This window comes from Tetrao urogallus, assembly GCF_951394365.1.
Source record: "Tetrao urogallus genome assembly, chromosome: 26".
Taxonomy (NCBI): domain Eukaryota; kingdom Metazoa; phylum Chordata; class Aves; order Galliformes; family Phasianidae; genus Tetrao; species Tetrao urogallus.
The window spans coordinates 585905-600888 of NC_136839.1; the positions used below are offsets into that span (position 1 = coordinate 585905).

The following is a 14984-nucleotide window of genomic DNA, read 5'->3' on the forward strand; positions in this document are numbered from 1 at the left end:
CTATTTACTTGGAAACGGAAGAAGCATAAAAACGCCCTTCGTGAGATAAGAGCTTTCGAGTGAAATATGACAAAAAGCGTGAACAGAACAAAGGAAAAATGACGAATCTGGAAGTTGGCTCAGATTTTGGGAGTGATGAAAATCTTCGGGAATGCATCAGAAAAAAAAAGAAGCAGCGGCAACGCCTCCCGCGTGGGCTATAAAGGGCTGCGGGCAGGGGAAGCGCGCACTGCTGCCTGCGCTGCCAGCCCGCCGTGCCCGGCCTCTGCCCCACCATGAGCACCACTGTCCGGCAGTTCTCCTCCTCCACCTCCCTCAAGAGCCTGGGGGGCGGCTCCAGCAGGCTGTCCTGCGGCCGGGCGGCGGGCTACCGGGCCCCCAGCGTCCACGGCGGCTCCAGCAGCTACTCCATCTCCTCCCGCATCGTCTCGGGGCTCGGCGCCGGCTATGGGGGCGGCTACTGCGGCAGCGTCGGAGGGGGCCTCGGCGGGGGCTTCGGGGCCGGCTATGGGGCCGGCTATGGGGCCGGCTTCGGGGCCGGCTTCGGGGCCGGCTTCGGGGGCGGCGATGGCATCCTCCCGGCCGGCGAGAAGGAGACGATGCAGAACCTCAACGACCGCCTGGCCGCCTACCTGGACAAGGTGCGCGCCCTGGAGGAGGCCAACACCGACCTGGAGGTGAAGATCAGGGAGTGGTACAAGAAGCAGGGGCCCGGCCCCGAGCGCGACTACAGCCCCTACTACCGGACCATCGAGGAGCTGCGCAGCAAGGTGGGTGCGGTGAAAATCAAAGTCCTCATTAACGTCACTTTTTAATAGATTAAATGGCAAGTTATTGGTCTGAAATGGGAAAACAGAGTGCCATGCCTGGAAATAAGTGCTGAGCGCTCTGCAGTCGGGGGCACACGGTGGCCTTGGCACTGCTTGCTGCTGAAGATGACACGCAGTGATGTTAAAGCCAGATCCTGCAGTTTCTAGCTTGGTGCAAGGCTGCGGATAGAAGTTAACAAAGAAAGGAATGGCTGATGGGATGCTTGCTCTTCGGGAGGTGCAAACACGAGAGCAAGGAAAAACCATGGGGAACCAGCCATGGGGAGTCGGTGGTTCAGAGGTTCTTTGGGCAGATCCTTCCTTCCCCGCTGCAGCTGGGAAGCAAAGACATCCAGATTTGCACCTGGTTTCCTTCTGGATATCCCCTGGAGCATCACAACTCACTGTGAGCATTTTATTAGCTTGTGGCTACAGAAATTACTGCTCATTAAATGGCCAATCCTTCTCAAAATCCCAGAACAAATATTTGGGTGTAATTATGACAGCCATTTGGGCGCCGTTGCTCCTCCTCAGCTCCTTTTCCTCCCAGTTGGGCTCTTTGCAGTGCCTGCGGTGCCATGGGCACGCTGCAACCCGCATGGGCAAGCGCTGCCAGGCAGCGTGCAGCTCAGCATCACACTCTCTGCAGAGTCCTTGTGCAAAGCCAAGCCAGGGGGCAGGAGTTGGGTGCTGCTCTGGTCCTCTCACACAAGATCTCCACCAGCAGCATGCAACATTTTGTGTAATGACTTTTTCACTCCCTTTTCTGCTTTTTTTTGGCCTAGATTCTTGCTGCAACTGTTGAGAATGCCAACATTGTCCTGCAGATTGACAATGCCAGGCTGGCAGCCGATGACTTCAGGACCAAGTAAGTGCAAAGCTCTCAGGGAAAGGAAGGGACAGGGCAGCATGCTCCACGCTGTGCTGTACGCACCTGGAGCTGCCCCACAGCTCCTGCTGCCTGCTGGTGGCCACGGGGTCCGGACAGTCCTGCACTGCAGAGTGCTGTGCATGCATCCCTGATGTGAGGTGCGGGCAGACATACACAAACTGGGGCAGGGAAGAGAAAAAGACTGCTATCAGCTGGACCCAAACTGAGACCGTGTGCATGTCGCCAGGTTTGAGACGGAGCAGGCCCTGCGCATGAGCGTGGAGGCTGACATCAACGGGCTGCGCAGGGTGCTGGACGAGCTGACCCTGTCCAGGGCCGACCTGGAGATGCAGATCGAGAACCTGAAGGAGGAGCTGGCCTACCTGAAGAAGAACCACGAGGAGGTGAGCGCAGCGCCGGCACCCAGTGGGGCTGTAAGGTGCAGCCGGGCAGAGGGGGTCAGGCACAGGGCGCGGGGCCGTCCGCAAGCAGGGCTGTCACTGCTGTGTGTGTCACGCATTTCCTTTTGCCCAGGAAATGAACGCGCTGCGCGGACAGGTGGGAGGAGAGATCAGCGTGGAGATGGACGCGGCTCCCGGCATCGACCTCACCAAGATCCTGGCCGAGATGCGGGAGCAGTACGAGAGCCTGGCAGAGAAGAACCGCAGGGACGCCGAGCAGTGGTTCTTCAGCAAGGTGAGCTCGACGCCCGCGGCTGCACGGCCACGGCTGCGCCCACGCCGGGCTGTGACGTGCGGCTCGGCTTCTTGCAGACGGAGGAGCTGAACCGCGAGGTGGCCATCAGCACGGAGCAGCTGCAGAGCGGCAAGACGGAGATCACGGAGCTGCGCCGCACCATCCAGAGCCTGGAGATCGACCTGCAGTCCCAGCTCAGCACGGTATGCAGGGCCGCTGCCTGCCGGCGTGGGGATGGGGCCCTTCCCCGCCGCCCCCCTGAGCCCCTCCTCTCCTCCGCACGCAGAAAGCGGCACTGGAGGGCACCCTGGCCGACACCGAGGCGCGCTACGGCACCCAGCTGGCCCAGCTGCAGGCGCTGATCACCAGCGTGGAGGAGCAGCTGGCCGAGCTGCGCTGCGACATGGAGCGCCAGAACCACGAGTACCGGGTGCTGCTGGACGTCAAGAGCCGCCTGGAGCAGGAGATCGCCACGTACCGCCGGCTGCTGGAGGGCGAGGACGCCCAGTGCGTGGGGTTTGCATGGGTGGTGTGGTGGGAAGGGCTGGTGGGGGTCCCTTTTTGCTGCTTGGGGAGTCATCCTGATTGCAGCCTTCAGGCCTCCTGATTCTTTGCATTCCAACCACATTTACTCAAAGGTTCCTTCCCTGATTGCTGCCTGTGGAGGCATGCTCTGTATCAGCACTCCCTGCTGCAAGGAGCAGTGGTCCCTCAGCCTGCAGGGGCACCCAGTGCAACAGATGTTATCATAGTTCCTACGACTTTTCTGCTTTCCTCTCTTGTCTGCATACAGTGCTGATGAAACAACAAGAGTTTCTCCCTAACTTCCCTTTTGTTTTCTCCTCTTCTTGCAGCATCTCTTCCCAGTACTCCTCTGCAATGTCCTCTCACTCTGGCAGAGACGGTAAGAATGCATCTTGTTCCACATGCCCACGGCACACAGCTTTGAGACTCCTCTTAGAGCAGCTGCCAAAGTGATGCAGGGAAGGGCAGCCCCCAGGGTGTTGCTGATTGAGGCAGTGGCAGAGGCAGGATAGCATGGGAGCACCCCATAAAAAGCAACCACAAGGAGAAGCTATAAGGGTGGGAGATGCCCCGCATTCCTTTATCCTAGGGGTGCTTCACAGCAGACAAACCCTGTAGCTGAGCAGCCAATGTCCCCACACGGCACAGAGACAAAGAACTGAACCACCCTGAAGTCGTGGAGTGGCCCCTTTGTGTTCCTGAGCCTTCCCATCAGCCGGGCGCTTCCCTCTTCCCAGCCAGTGCAGGGCTGTCCCAGGCTGTGTGCTCTGATACCCCACAGACTTTCCCATGTCTTTCTCCAGCCCATGTGGCACCAGACAGTCTTAAGGAATTTCTTTCCCTCCCCATTCCTCTCTGCCTCTCCCTGCAGCCATTACATCCTCGCGCCAGGTGCGCACCATCGTGGAGGAGGTGCAGGACGGGAAGGTGGTCTCATCCCGTGAGCAGGTGGCACTCACCACACGCTAATGGGACCCACAGCAGCCCCAGGCTCTGCCGATGGAGCTGTGAGGCACACAGCTGGCTTCGCCCCTCTGCTTTTCCCCTGATGTCCCCCAACCACGTGCAGCTGCCATCGTGCACTCTGTACACATTTAATAAAGCTTTGTTTTCCATTCACGCAACTGCAGACTTGTCTGTCACTGACACAGGAGCTCTCAAAGCTGAGGGGCTGGGCACTCATGGCAGGGAGGTTCCAGAAATCCACAGCTGGGAGCATGGGAGGAGATGTGCGTGCCTGGAGCAGCAGGAGCCCAGGCAGCTTGTTTGTGGAACTCAGTGCTGATGGGTGCAGGAACTGAGATGTGACCTGGTCATGTTGATGTGAGAAAAAGGCAATGATGTTTTCAGACAGGGTGCCAAATGAGAGCGGGCTGAAGCCAGCAAACACAAACCTGTGCTCTCTGACGCTCAGTATCAGGAGGAGCTGCTCCCTCCTGCAGAGAGCTCAGCAGGACCGTGGCTGCCACGTGCACTGCACACAGACACGAGCACAGCATCAGCTGGCAAACCTCATCTAAATGTTCCTCCCACCTCATTTGACTGCCTTAAAATCACACTGTTAGGCACATTGCACCAAGACTTTACACAGGTATATTAATGTTGCCGATGGCTGCATTTAACACCTCTACAATAACCACTGCTTAATCTGCAGGGGATGAGCAGCTGTAACTCGGTGTCACTCTGACACCCAGCAGATCCCTGCTAAATCCTTCCTGCAGCATCCCAGCACCGGGGCACTGATGCAGGGTGGGAGGGCTCCTGCCTGCAAGTACTGGAGCTGCCGGGTCGGGCACACCGTGATGGGCACAGGATGAAGGGGGCTGAGGGGGGCGGGCTGCAGGGCCTGCTGCCATCACTGAGTGCGATCGCTCAGCAATTACAGAAGATAGGAAGTGAAACACCAACCAGAGGGCAGAGTTCACTGTGCTGCGCTCTGCCAGAACTGCAGGCCTTGCAGCAGTAGGGAACCATCCGGCCCCGTGAGCTACGCCTGCCTCAAAATAAAATACAGATCAAAGGAAAACAAACTTCAGCGTCAGGTTGTCTTCATAGCAACAGACAAGGGCGCAGGGTGAAATCTGGAGTTATCTGAAAATGTGCTATTTTTTGCCATTGGAAGACAGTGATTTTATCTCAGGTGTGCATGTTGGCAGCTACTGAACTCTTGAGCTCCCTGCAGAACGCCCCATGTGTGCCAAAGACAGAAAGGAGTCCTGCAAAAAATACAGCCACTGCAGATTGAATGTAAGTGGAAGGCTACAGGAGCGGCCAGCCAGGAGCAGCCCTGCTGCCCACCCTGGCGCAGCCCATCTGTGCCACTGACCCCCAGCGCCAGAGCCTCCCATCCACAGCAGGGCCCAGCCTGAGCACCTGGAGTTGCTGGGGGCTGCTGGGAGCCCAGGTCTGTAGAAAATCCATTTGGTTTCCTTGGGAGGACTGCACCAGGCACGGTTCTATTTATCCATGCATATATGCTTTAGTAAAAAGGCTTAAATTCAGCATAGGGCTCTGCAAACCCTGTGATCACAAAGATGAAAGCCTGTGCTCAGCACACATAACTGCTGTGCTATATTACAGCCATCTCACAGAAGGAAAATACCACCTACAGTTCACATCTGCGAAATGCGCACGGATTGCCACATCCACGAGACAGACACGCTGCTCAGGAGTGTTCCACATTTCCTGCAGGATGCCAGGAAAAGCAGTGACTGAATTCAGCGAGGAATTCAGATGTAAGTCCTCAGCAAGCAATGGCAAAACTTGGATGGACAACGAAACAAAAAATGGAAACAGGAATTGAAAGATATTCCATGAGGAGAGATGCTGAGAGACAGGAAGGACGTGCCGGCGTCAGACTGAGTGCAAACGACAGAAGCTCACACAGCGACTGGCCTCTGCACCAGCACTGTGCCCCAGCATGCAGGCTCTGTGTTTGCAGTGCATGTTTCACCCTTGGGAAGGAGAGCTGCTATTGCAATAACTGCCATTGCTGTTCCATCCCACGGAGCATCAAACTGAAACCCAGAGAACTGCAGGAGTGCCCGCAGTGACTCACAGTGCTGTGCTCAGAGCACTGCAGCCCTGATGTCCCTGCGAGCTGCAGGGCTCGGGCAGCAGCTCCTCCTGGGCAGCTTCACAGACAGCTGAGTCAACATTTAGATAAGAGAGCACCTGTAAGCAGCAGCACAAGGATTCTGCATGGGTGAAACTGTCTTGAAGCACTCCGAGATCACAGAGGGCTCCTCCCAGGGGAGATCCAGTCCTGCCTTCTCATTTTCCTCACTCATTTGAGCCTGGTTGTTCCTTGGGGCAAAACAGCCCTTGGGAGTGACGGCGGGTGCCTGCCCCCTTTGGAACGTGGGGCACTGGGACGCCACGGGAAGCCAAAGCACAATTCCTTTCTTTCTAATTTTTTAACAAAATTAAGTGGGAGCAGTGCCCTTACCCAAGGGAGGCCTTTCCATCCTCATTTCTTTTTGAAGCAGTAATGTTTCCTCATCAGTCCTGCACGGCGGGCTGCAGAGTGCCAGTGGAGGTGCACACACACACACACGTATACACACACACTCACACACACACACACACGTATACACACACTCACACACACACACACCCTGTGCTGGGCACACGCTGCTGCCCAGGGACGGCGAGGTTCCCACTGCAGATCACTGCATCCAGCTGGGGAGCTCTTCCAGCAGCGCTGCCATTACACACATGGAGAGCATCGTTATCAGACTGCTTCATCAAAAATGAAAATCTCTTTTAGTAAAATAAAGATGGCAGCTGCTGGCATGCCTTGAGGTGTGGCCTGGTGTAGATGCACGTCAAAGCTTCCCATTATGGAAAGGAAAAACACCGCTGTGAAGAACACACAAATTGCACTGACATCCCCTGCAATCACGAGTGAAATACCTCTCCACAGAAGCTGTAGTATTCATCATTGGCTACAGAGACCTACAGCTACGTCTGAAGTTCAAAATGGACGCACACAACCCACACCACATGTAAGGTTTTCTGGATTTGCAGTGCCAGGATAAAGCCAAGGCTAATGAACCTGGCTGAATGGCACGGCAATGCCCCAAAGCAGGCGGGTGCGTCCTTCGTGTGACAGGTCTGGGTGAGCTGGACTCCAGAGACGATGCTGAAGAGCAGCTATGTGACAGGCACCACTTGGCTGCACTAATATTATTAACAAAATGAGAAATCTGGATGACAAAGCATTGTAATTATCTCTCCTGTCCCTCAATTCAGCATCCCTAGACTGAAAATATGTTGAATATCCTTTTTCTTTTGTAGTCTCTTTGACACGCTTCCCCCAGATTGTGCTTGGAGGAGCTCCGTGGTGCTGCCAGGATTGGCGTCAGACTGCTCCCAAAATTCTCCATGCTTCTATTTTGGAAATGCAGTGCACCACCTCCTGTGCCTGTCCTCTCCTGGCAGCGAATAGCCATAGCTAAGAAAGAAAAGGAAATATCCTTATCTCTTTTACTTTGGGAAAATATTTGCATGTTTTGTCTGCCTTCTAAAGCAGCAGAACACATACCCTGTGTCCCTCCTCTGGAAGGGGATGTCATGGTGCATGCTGGAGGAAGGGAAACAGCAAGCCATCACCTCTCAAGCTCCATATATTCTGTGCACTCCATTTCCACGGTGAAATGCCAGGGGCCCTGGCGGGACCTCACTCCACTGCTGCCGCCCAGGGGGTCCCCCCCCATCCTCTGGGGCAGCTGCACCCCGAGGGGATCGAGCAGGCTCTGCCGGGTGGTGGCACCAGGCCACAGCAATCCCCTGCAGCAGGACTCGCCCCCCCATGGGTAATTGCTGTTTCGCTCCCCAGGCACTCTCAGTTATCGTCGCTGTTTGTGTCACTGTTGTTTGGTTGTCATCACAAGTCAGACCTGATGATTCAGGAAGTCACATTTTTGATGTAGTTTTTAAACACGCTTCTATTAACCAAAGCATCTTTCTGTTGTGGGATCGCCGGAGACAAACGCCCATAGGGAAATATTCCAGGCACAGAACTACCAGGTCGGGAGGAGGAAGAACAAACAGCGCTTCTCCAGCGGCAACATCCACGGGGCGGTATAAATAGGGAGCAGTGGGGCCAGAGGCCGGCAGCAGCTCCTGCACCGCCCGCGCAGCTCGCGCGGCTGCACCATGAGCTGCGCCCGGCAGTGCGGCACCTGGGGCAGCGCGGGCAGCCGGGCGGGCACCATGCAGGGCTCCTCTGCCTCCCCAGGACGGCACGCAGCCTTCGAGCTCGCGGCAGCAGCCGGGGGTTTCTCTGGTGGCAGTTTGGGTGAGGGACTGCTCGGGCAGCAGCTGGGTGTCGGCAGCATGAGCGGGGGCAGCTTCGGAGCCACCCAGCGGGCCTGTTCCACCCTCGGGTTCAGCACGGGGGGCATGTGTGCGCGCGGCGTCGGAGGTTTCGGCAGGGCCGGTGAGGGGATCCTGTTTGCCAACAATGAGAAGGCGACGATGCAGAACCTCAATGACCGCCTGGCCTCCTACCTGGACAAAGTGCGGCTGCTGGAGAGCGAGAATGCCGAGCTGGAGTGCCGCATCCGGGAGTGGTACGCCAAGGTGGGCCCCAGCTGTGAGCCGCGGGACTACAGCTGCTTCCACAAGGAGATTGAAGACCTTCAGAACCAGGTAAAGCATCTCGAGAAATGTCCCACACTTCTTTGGGCCTCGCTTTCACACGTGGAGGTGGCAGCTGACATTCAGCGATCAGAATGCAGCAGCTGCGCTCACAGACAGCTGATGCTCCTGCAGCCCGCCATGCAGGCTCCCTGCTGTAGTGCATTTAACTGACTAATAACCCCCAAACATGAAACCATTAGAAAATAACCATGTTGCAGTGCTCCAGGTTGACAATTCCTGCAGGCCTCCTGCAGCCGGCAGAACCTGTCAGCCCAAATCTCTCCCTGTGCTTTCTTTCCAGATCCTGTGTGCAGCCATGGAGACCAACAAAATCCTTCTGAACATTGACAACAGTCGGATGACGGCCGACGATTTCCGAGCCAAGTGAGCCCTGTGCTGGGTGGGGGGTAAGGGAAGAAAGGGGTGGGCACTGAGGTGGTGTGGGGCTGAAACCTGCCAGCCCTGCTGCTGTATTAAAGCACAGATCTCTGTGCAAGGCAATGCCCGCAGCATCACGTGCCTGAAACAAGAGAATTTGGTCCTAATTTCGTCCCTCACACTCAGTTCAAGCACTTGCAGTGCTTTGCTGGCATGCTGAGTTCCTGTTCCTGTGCCTAAGGTATGAGACTGAGTGCAGCCTCCGGCAGAATGTGGACGCGGACATCTGCAATCTGCGCCCTGTGCTGGACCAGCTGGCCAGCTGCAAGGCTGACCTGCAGCTGCAGTGCGAGGCCGTGACCGAGGAGATGTGCTGCCTCAGGGCGAACCACGAGGAGGTCAGACACCCCTCACCCTAAAGAAATCTGTGGGAAGAAGGGAACTTCCCCCAGGTGGGAACATGACCATCCCGGTGTGTGCTGTCTGCAGGAAATGAGCTGCCTGAGGAAGCAAGCGACCGGAGATGTGAGCGTGGAAGTCAATGCCAGTCCCGGCCCAGATCTGAGGAAGATCCTGGAGGAGCTGCGCTGTCAGTATGAGACACTGATGGAGCGCAACCGCAAGGAGACGGAGCAGTGGTTTGCCTGCAAGGTACGGTGCGGTGTGCGGCTCTGCCCTCTGCCTGCTGAGGGAGAAGTGAGAGATCAGTGCTTCTCCACTTCCTGGCAGTGTCTGGACAACAGCAGTTCCAGTGAGGAGAAACTCAGTCCGGTTCCACAGCCCCATTGCAGCGCTCTTCTGCTGGTGGCTGAGGAGCTGCAGTGCTGCGGGGTCATGGGGCATGTGGGGCCTGGGCTGGGAACACGTGGGGGCTGCAGCACAAGCGGACGTCTGGGGCTGTGGGGTGGTGTGGGCAGGGGACACAGCGCTCCTTCTGACCTCAGGTGGAAGAGGTGAACCTGGAGGTCATCACCAGCAGCCAGGAGATAGAGTCGAGCAACAAACAGGTCACGGAGCTGAGACGCCAGCTGCAGGGCCTGGAGATCAACGTGCAAGCCCAACTGACCATGGTGAGTGACGCACAGTTCTGTCTCGGCCACCAGCTCCCTGCAGAGAGCTGCAGGAGCAGAACCACGTGGATGGCTACACTGGGACAGCTCTGCAGTGGGATCCCTTGATAAGAAGTCCAGGCTGCCTGTGACAGCTGTGTAATCCATCCTCCTTTTTGTTGCTTCCACACTCAGAAAGAAAACCTGGAGTCCTCTCTGGCTGAGACAGAATGCCGCTACAACAAATACCTCACTGAGCTGCAGAGCCAGATCTCCTGCGTGGAGCAGCGGCTGGCAGAGATCCGGGCGGAGATGGAGTGCCAGAACCAGGAGTACAAGAGCCTGCTGGACGTCAAGTGCCGCCTGGAGCAGGAGATCCACACCTACCGCTGCCTGCTGGAGGGCGGGCAGCAGGACATCATGTATGCAGGCTGCAGGCAGAGCCGGGCACAGTGACATCCCTGGGCCGTCACTCACAGGGATATGAAAACCTGAGATACAAGCGGTAAAAGAACACAGTGGCGAGGAACCAGCAGAGCCCTGCTTCCAGCCAGGGCCGGGAAGCCAACCGTGAGGAGCTGAGCGTTTGGCTCTGACCAACGTCCGACCGTGAGCTCCTTCTCTCCCTGGGAAGGGGGTCAGCCTGCGCCAGCCCTGCCCTGCGCTGCGGGGCGGCTCCTGCTGAGCTGGGGAAGGTGCTTCGTGACAGCTGTCATTTAGCTGAGTCCTGCTGGCTCTGCACTGATAGACAGGATTAGGGACGGGCAGTTAAATTCCCTGAAACAATAAATTATCTAAACGTTTTCAGTTTCACACGACAATTTTAATTATGGTTTGGGGAAATTTAATTTGTATGCAAAGCAGCTGGCTCTTCCCTGCTTTCCATGCACTGAGATTTTGAAACAGAGAGGCGCTGTCTGAGCCTCCAGCGCCCCGCAGGTGGAGGTGTTTTAATGGGGGCATCCCAAAGAGGGCTCTCCAGTCCCATGTGAGCTACATGAAGCGTCAGCTCTCATTCCCAAAGCTCATCTGCTGCAGTGTGTGAACAGCACTGTTACAAGTGATGGAGTCACTGTCCCTGGAGGTGCTCAGGAGATGTGTAGATGTGGCACTTGGGGACGTGGTTGGGCACAGTGGGGATGGGTTGGTAGCTGGATTTGGTGACATTAGAGGTCTTTTCTAACCTGAATGACCCTATGGTCCCACAGTCAGGATGTTCTCCCAGGTAGGACTGAAGAGCTGCAGGGGGAGTCAAGGCCTTCCCAAGCCATTCACCAGGGACAAGCAAGCTTGGGGAAAGAGGGAGGAGAAATGCGGTACAAGAGGAAGTGGGGGTGTGAGAAGGACAGGGGGGTGCGCAAAGAAAACTCCAGACAAAGCCATGCTGTCCCTGAGCAGGACACTGCAGACAGGATACGTCCCTTGGAGGGCTCCCAAAGAACAACCCCCAGGAAAAGTAAAGCAAACTAGCGGGCAGTGCTCAGCTCCACGCGCAGCACCGGTGGGATGGGAGGTACGCATGGAACCAAGCGGAGGGGACCCAGCACTGCGCTGCCTGCTGCCCTTACCTGGGATGTGCCGGGATCCACACGCTTGCCCCTAATAAAACTGTGCCACTACTGACACAGCCCCGAACCTGAGAAACAACTTCTACAAATAAAGAATTACACGGGTATTTAGAAACACGTTACACAGATCGTTATGCTGCGGCAGGGATGTCTGCACTGGGGAGAGCTCACGCTGGGAGCGGAGGTTGGAGGCGACGAGGAGGAGCGATTTGGGCTGCAGGGAGCGCAGGGCGGCCCGACGGGCAGCCTTCTGCTGGAAGGGACTTTCGAGCGAAAGTCAAGCTTTCATTAAAGAGGGCGTGTGTTAATATAATCTAATATAAGACAATTTGCAGCACCTTTTGAGGTATTATGAATGTGTAGCAACAGGATAAAATCAAGAACAACAAGTTTTCCCAAATAATACTGAAGTAGTAATTTGAAAGCAAAGCAGTGCTGGACCTGACCCGCCCTTCTGCCAGGGGAAGCAATTCCAAGAGAAAATGCTAAATAAGGAACTATGAAAGCATCTAAAAAGAAAAAGCAAGCAGGAAGAACCTGCTGGCAGTGTGCGGGCAGATAAAAGGGCGAGACAAATTAATACGTGGGAGAAGGAGGTTTTGGAAGTTAGATGCAGTAAACAGACAGAAAAAAAGTGGTGGTGGTCTGTTGCACAGAGAAAGGAAAAGCAACAGCCGGAGGAACCGCGCTGTTATGCTGCTGTGCCCACTGCTGTGCTGTGGCCCCCTCCCTAACAGCAGGAATGGGGGGGGTCAGGGGATGAGCTGCACCAGCAAAGTGCGACAACAGATCCCTGAGAAGTGATCTGCAGAGCCGTGAGACGTCGGTGAGAAGAAACCAGACAATCAGATCTGCAGAGTGAGCACTGGGAGCAGCTGGGAGTGCAGGGCTGCACTGCACACGCACTGACACTGATTGCAGGCATTGGAATTGTGGGCCGTGAGTTGCTGTATGGCACAGGCTCTAATTTCCCCATAAAAGTCTGTTCCATGAAGCACACAGACAGGTGAGCCTCACCCACAGCCCTGTCACTGTCTATGGAACTTGTACTTGAGTTTATTGGGTTGTGTAACATTTGTAAAGAGTTATGTACATCAGTAATGTACTATTGTAACGAGCAGGAGATTTCTCGGCCTGCTGCACCAAAAAACTTCATTTACACTGCCTGCAAGACCCACACCCTGGAGACGCATTGCAAGTAGCGATGTTTTAGTGCAAGCATTAAATAAAGGCACACAGAGAGTTCTCAGGGCCATAGCTAGTCCACACTCGGGCTGCTTATGGGGTCTGGGCTCTGTCAGGACCTGCCAGGCTCTGGCAGCAGCACCGCAGGTCACAGGTGGAGATCTCTGCAGCTTCCTGCTGCCATCAGTCCCCATCCGGCCCAACACCAATTCCCTCACGCTCTGCTTTGCCCCGAAGAGCGGCTGTGCTCCCAGTGGTGCAGAGGCTGTGCAGTGCACTGCGCTCGAGGCCAGCAGGCGCTCAGGGAACTGAAAGCCCTCGAGGTGTGGATCAGGCTGGGAGCTGCAGCAGGAGGAAATCCAGCTGAACACCTCGGCATCATGCTGAGCCTCACTGCTGCCACGAGCCCAGAGCTGAATTGGAGATGTGAGCAGTCTGCAGGAAAGGACTGACTGCCTTTCCCAGCTCTCTCAGAGCGCCGCACCGCAGCCCACAGCGCTTCCAGCTGCCTCCCAGTACCGCCGATCAGCGCGGGGGATGCAGCTCTGACTCACAGCCCCACAACATCACAGTCTGCATCTGAAAGCTGGGAGTGCGAGGTCTGGAGCCGGCTTAGTATCACTTCAAAGCAGGTTTTAATAAGTGATCCCCAATGGCTATTATGCAAATCATTACTCGTAATTACAAGTGACAAGATAACATCGTATTCCAGAGAGGTTGCACAAACATCACTGAAGCAATGCTTATGAAAGCAAAGTTCTGTCTGTGTCTCCTTGTTGACACGAGGAGCGCTATCAGTTTGATAAGCAAAGCGAGCAAAATGTGGAAGAGACGGTGGCACGGCATGCATGGCTGTGTGCTGGGATCACCACAGTCCCACTGCCCTTACAGACCTTGGCACCATCTCACAGCAGTGCAGCTACAGCCCGGTACGAGTCCTGTAGTAAGATGGATCCAATCTTGGCTGGTGAATATGACTGCAGCCCGTGGGGCTCTGAGCCAGGATGCATAAAAAGCGCCCAGCAGTGACACCAACCAGTTTGCCGTGTGCTGTAAGACCTCCTGCTTCTGCCATTGGTGGCTGAGGACACGAGCCAGCTGCAGTGCTCCATGTCTGCAATGTGCCTGCTAAACTGAGACTCTGAAAGGGAAAAAAGGCGACCCCAGCCCAGAGCGCTGCTCTCTTCTGCTGGGCAACTTCTGAAAACCAACGCAGCAGAAGCAAAGCTCCAAGCAATCCAGACACTATATTAATTTCTGCTGGCTCTCACAGCCACACCCTGTCTTCAATTACATTCCTCAAAATGTCTGACGAAAGCCAAATTTATTCCCTATCCTCCTTTTTGCTCATGATTTTCACTCCGATGAGTCTGGGCTGTGTGGGGAGCAGGGAGATGTGCTTCCAGGGGGAGGATGGACTCGTATTTCAGGCGCTGCAGTCGGCAGTCTGAGCTCTGAGGGACTCCAGCGCTGTCCGTGAGCAAGGTATTTCTCTGCACCCTATGAATAATGAATATTCTAGGATGCTGCCAGCCTTAGGTAGGCGTTTCTTATCACTTTTGATCTAAACAAAGAAATAAATGAGCTCACTGGAGAGCAGAATCCTAGCGTATGCTCATGAGAAGATGATCACATTTACACATCCTTGGGGTCATTTGTCACTGCAGTGCCGCTAGCAGAGAAGGGGGAGCGCATTGGTGTGGTGTCCCCTGCCCTCGTGCCCAGGTGATGGCTGCTCTCAGGGCTGCCCGTGGGCCGTCACAGATTTATCCCAGCGGCTTCTGTAACCGTGCACGGGACATCCTCAAATGGAAGGTTGCCTGTGAGTAAGAGTGGCTGGAAATTCCACGCCGCAGGGAAGAGAAGCCTCTGTCCCTCGAAGAGCAGGATGTCCTCTCATTACTGCAGTCTGCTGGACAAAGGCACCTGTGCTGGCTGAGCCAGTCCTCCCCGCGCTCCCCAGCTCTCCTGCCCAGCCGGGGAGATGCTCTCCCAGCAGTGATGGTCGGGCCAACGCACTACTGCTCTGACAAACACAGGCAGTAAACGTGGAAAGCTTTCCTCCTTTTCCTTTTGTGCTCAATACAATTTTGGTTGTTGGCGATGGCAGTGACCCGCTGGATCTCATCACAGTCGGGACAGGGAACCCCATGAATCGCCATCACGCCTTTCCTGCGAGTTCCTTCTTTACCTATGGATGGCACAGACTGAATGATGACAGCAACAAAAAATAACTTCAGAGAGGCACCTCAGTCTG

At 55.6% G+C, this 14984-nt stretch overlaps 2 protein-coding genes across 2 annotated transcripts; both read left to right on the forward strand.

Annotated features, from left to right (window-relative positions):
* Positions 1–275: 275 nt before the first annotated feature.
* LOC306955736 (keratin, type I cytoskeletal 14) lies at positions 276–3870 on the forward strand (the record flags this gene model as incomplete). Its single annotated transcript, XM_079547096.1, has 8 exons — positions 276–770; positions 1595–1677; positions 1928–2084; positions 2215–2376; positions 2454–2579; positions 2663–2883; positions 3231–3280; positions 3773–3870. 8 exons carry the CDS (start codon positions 276–278, stop codon positions 3868–3870), a joined length of 1392 nt encoding a protein of 463 aa, XP_079403222.1.
* A 4191-nt stretch (positions 3871–8061) lies between these two features.
* On the forward strand, positions 8062–10430 carry LOC306955739 (keratin, type I cytoskeletal 19-like; the record flags this gene model as incomplete). The annotated part of the gene is made up of 6 exons (XM_079547099.1): positions 8062–8556; positions 8849–8931; positions 9167–9323; positions 9415–9576; positions 9870–9995; positions 10170–10430. The coding sequence occupies 6 exons, from the start codon at positions 8062–8064 to the stop codon at positions 10428–10430; spliced, it is 1284 nt and encodes a 427-aa protein (XP_079403225.1).
* Positions 10431–14984: the final 4554 nt, after the last annotated feature.